Source organism: Austrofundulus limnaeus, unplaced genomic scaffold, assembly GCF_001266775.1.
Source record: "Austrofundulus limnaeus strain Quisiro unplaced genomic scaffold, Austrofundulus_limnaeus-1.0 Scaffold37, whole genome shotgun sequence".
Taxonomy (NCBI): domain Eukaryota; kingdom Metazoa; phylum Chordata; class Actinopteri; order Cyprinodontiformes; family Rivulidae; genus Austrofundulus; species Austrofundulus limnaeus.
Window position 1 is genome coordinate 795,777 of NW_013952439.1, and position 7,188 is coordinate 802,964.

General features: G+C 41.7%; 1 protein-coding gene across 1 annotated transcript in view; it reads left to right on the top strand.

Moving 5' to 3' along the window:
* Positions 1-7,188, top strand: part of gnb2 (guanine nucleotide binding protein (G protein), beta polypeptide 2) — a 13,505-nt gene that overhangs the window by 4,769 nt on the left and 1,548 nt on the right. Inside the window, exons 2-9 of the mRNA XM_014006696.1 lie at positions 1,465-1,546; positions 1,625-1,663; positions 1,815-1,921; positions 2,164-2,227; positions 3,497-3,659; positions 3,803-3,869; positions 3,944-4,145; positions 5,491-5,707. Of these exons, the coding sequence (XP_013862150.1) occupies positions 1,490-1,546; positions 1,625-1,663; positions 1,815-1,921; positions 2,164-2,227; positions 3,497-3,659; positions 3,803-3,869; positions 3,944-4,145; positions 5,491-5,707 (916 nt within the window). The 5' untranslated portion in view covers positions 1,465-1,489. The remainder of the gene's footprint in view (positions 1-1,464; positions 1,547-1,624; positions 1,664-1,814; positions 1,922-2,163; positions 2,228-3,496; positions 3,660-3,802; positions 3,870-3,943; positions 4,146-5,490; positions 5,708-7,188) is intronic.

The window sequence follows — 7,188 nt, forward strand, 5'->3', positions numbered from 1 at the left end:
CCCTTTTCCGGCTCAAGACCATGGCCTCGGATTTGGAGGCACTGAGCCTCATCCCGGCCGCTTCGCACTCGGCCACGAACCACTCCAGCGAGTGCTGCAGATCACGTTCCGATGAAGCCAACAGGACCACATCATCCGCAAAAAGAGAGTTTCTCATCCATCAACTTCATTTTCCAGTTTGATGCAGCTAAAATGCATTTTGAGCATCTGTCTGGACTCATCCAGGCCTGAACTCTGCTGCTGCTCCCCTTCTTCCCCTCTCCTCCTCACTCAGCTTGTCTTCTTCTCATTGGCTAAATGAGCAGCTGTGCCAGTTAGACTGAGACCCATGAACCACCTTTTTTTGGCCTCCATTAGTGCTGTGGGATCCATCTGGTCGCTGGTCCCCAGAGGTTGAAGTGGTCTACAGTAGCTGAAGTCTTCCTCGCGGTGCAGTGCGATACCGTTAGAATCCCTGCAGTTATGTAAATCCAGGCTGAATGTTTGAATGTGTAACCGGGCTTCTACCAGGAACAGAAAGTTCTGCTTCAGCTGAAATCGTACTGTGACACGGGGGCCTGCTGGCTGCGGTCAGATCAGACAGGAGATCAATGAGGACGACTCTGTCCAGCATTAGTTTGACGGATCTGCGTCGCTTTAAAGGCAGCTCAGTCGTTACAGATTATCCTCCCCTGCCCCACCTCTCATAAACAGATTACAAGTGTTTTTCTCACTGTGGGCTCACAGATTAAAATGTGTGCTTTTATTTAAATATTTATTTCTCCAAACCAAGTGGGGAAATGTATTTAATGTAAAGGATTTTACCTAATTGAATGATATTTTTTAGATTAGTCAACCACTGGATTACTGGATTATGAAAGCATGAAATTATGGTAATCCCAAACAAGTGGGACTTTACGTAATTTATGCCCATTTATTTATTTGCCTTTTCATACCTGTTTGGACTGGTTGAGGGAGCAGGTCTCAGGACTAGAAGAGAACATGTCCCCCCACAGCTGCGTGGGCAAAACACTAAGAATTAAAGCTATCAAAGTTCATTTTATAACCAGGCGTTTGATTACATTTAAAGGGATAGTTTGGATCTTTAGAAGCAGAGGTTCTGTGGAAATGTTAGGAACAATTAATATGTTACCTGTTGTAGATAGCAAAAAGTTAGCTTTGCTAACTTAAAACCCACTAACTAATAGGTTGTGGTCAAACAGCAGTACTAATTTTTCATTGACCAAATTTACCTTTTCAGTAACTCTGAAACCTGTCAGCGGACCAATTAGCTTCCTCTTAATWAGGTTTTGCAAACTTTAGATCYGCTAACAGCTAACTAACAAACTAACATCAACAGGTTTGTGTCGTCTAAGCAGTTAGCAGTTGGTCAACATAAATTTAACAAAACAAACAAAATAAATCTTTCATTGTCAAAGWCTGTCAGTCAGATTCTGATGGTTATTCCTGCTCTCTGATCAACAGGTGAACGCTCCAACAAATTCCAAAAATGAGTGAGCTGGAGCAGCTTCGTCAGGARGCCGAGCAGCTTCGGAGCCAGATAAAAGTAAGTTTTTACACATGGTTCACATTAATATTCTGACGTTTATACTTGGTTTACCAACTTTTATTTTATGTCCATTAGGATGCTAGAAAAGCATGTGGAGACTCAACACTGACGCAGGTAAACACTACTGAAACATGTCAAGTCCTGAGACAAATGTTTGCCATTTTKGGAGTTTCATTTTAATTATCACTGCTTAGCCCTTCAGTCTCACAGAACAACTTTTAAAATAAAAATTGTAGTAAAAGTTTTTTTTTTTTACCTCACTTAGATCGCTGCTGGTTTGGATCCTGTGGGGCGGATTCAGATGCGAACGAGACGCACCCTCCGGGGTCACCTCGCCAAGATCTACGCCATGCACTGGGGTTCAGACTCAAAGTGAGAGTCCACAGTAACTGTCAAATCAAATAATGRCTTTCCAGAACTGAGTTAATAACTCTCTTACAAGCTGTAAAAATGACTGAATTATAGTAATTWATGTTTGCTTGGTTTGAACCGGTTTGAATTTTCTAAGAGACACACACACTTTTAAATCATGTTAACATTTTATTATAGCCAGGTGTTTATTTGGACAAAAGTAACAGTTAAATGTCCGTGTTTTTCTCCTCTTCTGTCTGCAGGCTCCTGGTTAGCGCCTCTCAAGATGGCAAACTGATCATCTGGGACAGCTACACCACTAACAAGGTGAAGTGTGTGAAAATKYTTCTGCCATGAGCTCATTAGTGCGCTAACTTGTCTGGACTAGATGTGAGAGTTAAAACCTWACAGACTGACTTCAGCCACACTGTGACGTATCAGAACATTAAGAAACATGATATTTATGGTTTTACCCTTTGATTAGTGCAGAACTGGGTAAAAAGTCTAAAAGGTGCAGGTGGACAATAATATTTTTGTCTGTGGCTGTTTGCTAGCAAAATATCTTAACTACAAGAKGGATTTTAAWGAAACTTTTTGAAAATAGCTGGAAGTACGTGTAAGTATAACAAAACACTTGCAGATTGGATTCCAACAACAGATTATACGAGCTAATACTTATAAGGCAATATAGCGTTGGTGCTAGCGCAAAAGCTAACAGGCTAAGCTGAGGTTCTTCTTCCATGAAGCAGCTCTGTTGTCCTCCATCTATATTTTCAGTTACAGGCTGAGTCATTTCTACCTTMTCCTCTCTGTCAACGCTCTCTGGTTTCATTTTAAAAGTCAATCGTCAGATATTGTCTGAGATTAACCTTCAGGGTGGATATAGCTCGCTCACACTTAGGACCTATCACGTCATCATTTACCCAGAATTCTTTGTGTGTAAATAAAATGGCTCCATCCGTGTTAAAAATTTTTTTTTAAATTTTACAAAACTAAACAGCCTACAGTATTTTTACAGTCTTTATTTTACAGTTAAAATAAATGTTTATCAAATAAAGTCTAATGTTACAACYAATCAGGGATCCCTTTAAGAAAAACGGGGGACAAATAAATAAATCCACCTTGTTTATGCTAATCTTGCTCGCCATCATACATCTCAGTCTACACCAAGCCACGCCCACATACACTTACGCTGGAGGCACATTMCTGCACGTTCACCCTTATTGGCTGAAGCCTGAGGGGGCGGGAMAAGATGTCTGTCAATCACTCTGCACCACGAATGAACAGGGCTGTGAAAAGTGAGCTCTTTGGACAGACTCTGGCGTTTTTAGCAGTTTTGTTGTAAATTTCACAAAAAGTGATACAATATTATCTACCTGTGTTTATTAGGTATTTTAATATTTCTATTGTAAATACAAGGGAGGACTCAGCCCTGTTAACGTTTCATGAGATTCTTTTTCAAGGTTTGAAGCAAAATGACTACAACTCCGTCATTTCTCATCTTAAGATGACCTCTCAGTTCAAACCTCGGTTCGGGCATATAAAATGGTGTCAACAGATGAAGCATTTTGTTTTACAGTTTTTTTCCCCCCTCAGATACACGCCATCCCCCTGCGCTCCTCCTGGGTGATGACCTGTGCGTACGCCCCCTCGGGGAACTACGTGGCCTGCGGAGGCCTGGACAACATCTGCTCCATTTACTGCTTAAAGACACGCGAAGGCAACGTCAGGGTCAGCAGGGAACTACCTGGACACACAGGTGAGCACYTGGCTCTCAGCCACATCCGTCCAGTGTTCCACGCTTCCTTTGACACAATTTTTGACAATTGAGTATAAACATGTAAGATACTTTTGTTTTTTGTCCTAAACGCATCCCTCACCTGACCGTCTCTGTCCTCTCAGGTTACCTGTCATGTTGCCGCTTCATCGATGACAATCAAATCATCACAAGTTCCGGAGACACCACCTGGTGAGTCCCGTCGTCACTCTGCATCAGYGCGCTCTGCAGGGGGCGCTTTAACCAGTTTCCTCTCGCCGCCGCAGCGCGTTGTGGGACATCGAGACGAGCCAGCAGACCACGGTCTTCTCCGGCCACACCGGCGACGTCATGAGCCTGTCGCTGTCGCCCGACTTCCACACGTTCGTGTCCGGAGCCTGCGACGCCTCGGCCAAGCTGTGGGACATCAGGGACAGCATGTGCCGGCAGACCTTCACGGGACATGAGTCGGACATCAACGCCAGCTGTGTGAGTGTGCTGGGGGGGCCGGGGGGTGTACCATTTGGTCATTTTTCATAAAAAAAACAGATACTGAAAAATGAAACATGAGCGGTTATTTTATTTTCATTTTATACTCTAAAAAACAGACTTTTTATTTCCGTCAAACCAAAGATTTAGCTGCAGCAGCTTTAAGATCCTCAACATGGACCTCAGGGAGGAAGGTTTCATGAGCTAAAAGCAGCAGAAGCTCCAGGAAACAGTTTGAATCAGTGATAAACTATGTCAAACTAATCGGCTAACGTTTATATTTTTTATCTGCAGACTGATATTTGAAAGTTATTTAATTAGCTCCACCTTAAACGGTCTGAGAACAACTGTGTTCAACTTCCGGTCTGACTAAAATAAAAAGAGTTTTTCAGTATTTTGGAGTATAAAATGAAAATAGAAGTTCTCCCAGACTTGTTCTCCAAGTCTGGGAGAACAAAATAAAATAAAAATCTGGATTTTATGAAAYTTAGTAGAAACTTTGCACAAATGTTTTATCTACTTTCACTTAATGAAGTCAGAAACATGTGGATAGTTGATCACAAACAGAAGATACTTGTATAAAAATAAAGGTTTTGTATTTCATGAAGGAACACTGCCGCTGCCTTTCATGACAGATTATTTTAGACCAAGGCTGCGTTCACTTCAGGTCTGATTTTCGTGTGTGTGTGTGTGTGTGTGTGTGTGTTCGTTCACTTTATAACTTAAATTACCTCCATCAGACTTCAGATCCAAAACGCTGGTACTGTAGATCACCGTTAGCATCGTGGTGTAAATTCTCAGAAATCCAGGATGAGACAAATCTCAAAATTTAAAAAAACAAAATCGAAACAGTCGCACTTGAGTTCAGTAACTAAAGACGTGCAGAGTTTTATTTACAAACTGAATAAAAGATGTCAACAAAGGGGGRCGTGTCCATCCGCTTGGACTGCAAAATCACTGCGAAAAATAAAAATGGCGGATGTGCAAAAGTGGCCAGCCAGAAGTGCATGAGTAGCAGCTCTGCAGCAAATACTGAYGTATTCTTCAAAATATGTCAGAAAAGAAAGAAAACTGAATGGGTTGAAAAGTCTGACCCAAACAGAATATAAAGATATCTAAGCAGCACCAGGATAAATTCACATTTTCTGCACTCTTACAGACTCCAAGTCCACAACAAAACATATTTAACGACTAAATAAGTGGGTTTTGCAGAAGTCGCCCCCTTTAATGTCAGAACATTAAGATATTTCTACGTACAATAAAGGCTGACTGACAGTGGAGCAAATAAACATGCAAAAGATTAAATCATTAAATCCTCTTCTTCCTCCTCCACACTCTTCCCCAGTTCTTTCCCAACGGCAGCGCCTTCGCCACCGGCTCGGACGACGCCACCTGCAGGCTGTTCGACCTGCGGGCCGACCAGGAGCTGAATGTGTACTGCCACGACAACATCATCTGCGGCATCACCTCCGTGGCGTTCTCGCGCTCGGGCCGCCTGCTGCTGGCCGGCTACGACGACTTCAACTGCAACATCTGGGACGCCATGAAGGGCGACCGAGCAGGTGGGCGGAAAGGTCAAAGATCAACAAAACAAACCAATGAAGGGCRTAAAGCTGGGGTCTGCAACCTGTGGCTATGGGGCCACATGTGGCTCTTTGAAAATGTGACCAAACAACAGAATTTTATTTTATTTTATTTTTGGGTGTGTGTGGGGGGTGGGGGGGGGGGGGGGTTGTTACCCACAACAGAAATTTATATGCAAAATGTGAAAAATACCAATACAAAAAGTAATGTAAAAGTAACATGTTAGCTCATGCTAGCCTGTTGTTTACTTAAAGATTCCAATTTTTTTCCCTCTTTCAAATCCATCAGAATTACTTTTAAATAGTTTGAAGACTATAATAATAATAATTATTAGAAAATAAATATGCCTGAATAATTCAGATTTACCCGTTTTTATGAAATTCAGTATAAACTATACAGTATTTTTCTTGTTTACATGAAAATGTTTTTTATTTGTCCTGATGTGTATAATAATAGTATAATAATAATAATAATATTCTATTAGTTTTATATTGTCACCTTCACAGACCGTAAAAGTTCCCCAAAAGGCCTCGAAAAGGCCTGTAAGAGTGAGCTTAAGGTAATTTAAGCTTTTCCCACATCTCTCATACACAAGGTTATGAGGAAACTTTTACCAAGGTATTTCTCATTACTTGTTAATATCTTGACTGTGCGAAGTGAAGAGTGACACAAGTGAACGTTCAGACGAGTTCAAGTTGATTCATAAAAGACTATGCAATCATTTATTTACACAAACAGAACAGATCATAAGTTACACTTGATTGTGGTTATTCCTATAACAAGCGTCAGAGTTAAATGAGATAAAACCCGCATCCGAATTTCAATTCACATCAACTCAGATTACTTATATAGAACAGTAAAAACGTCATTTCTGATGTTAAAAACCAAACAATTTTACTGGCACTTCTAGCTTAAGTTTTGGCAAATTAAGAACAAGGAAAGGAGGAAAGTAAGATTAGTATGTTACTACGACTTTTACTTTTATCAAAGTGTGGGTCAACCGGAACTGCACGTCTTTTCTAAGCTCAGGTTCCACATGACATGTCACTCCGAACACATCAGCTTTTACCTGATGATGGCTTCTTAAGGCACCCTCGGGGTAGGAGCTGGCTTGCCTCCGATCAGTCTGGGAACTGATGTCGGCTCGCTTACCGGTCATTGGCGAACAGGTGTTTTCCAGGTAACTTTTGTCTGTTTTCCTCCTTCCAAAATAAAATCTCCCCTCGGGAGTTAAAAACACACTTAGAGGCTCGGCCTCGGGTTGAGACCACCGGCAGGCGTGCCGGGTCCCTGGCTATGAAGTCTTCCCTAATTAGCTCATGGGATCAGACTTTAAGCCAAACTGAGGTTTCTCCGGAGAGAATCCCAGCTGTCTTCCTAGGTTGGAATCAGGAAGAAGAGTGTGTCGCTCAAAGCCGTCCGGGATAGTAAAAGAAATGTAAGTAAGTAAGTAAGTAAG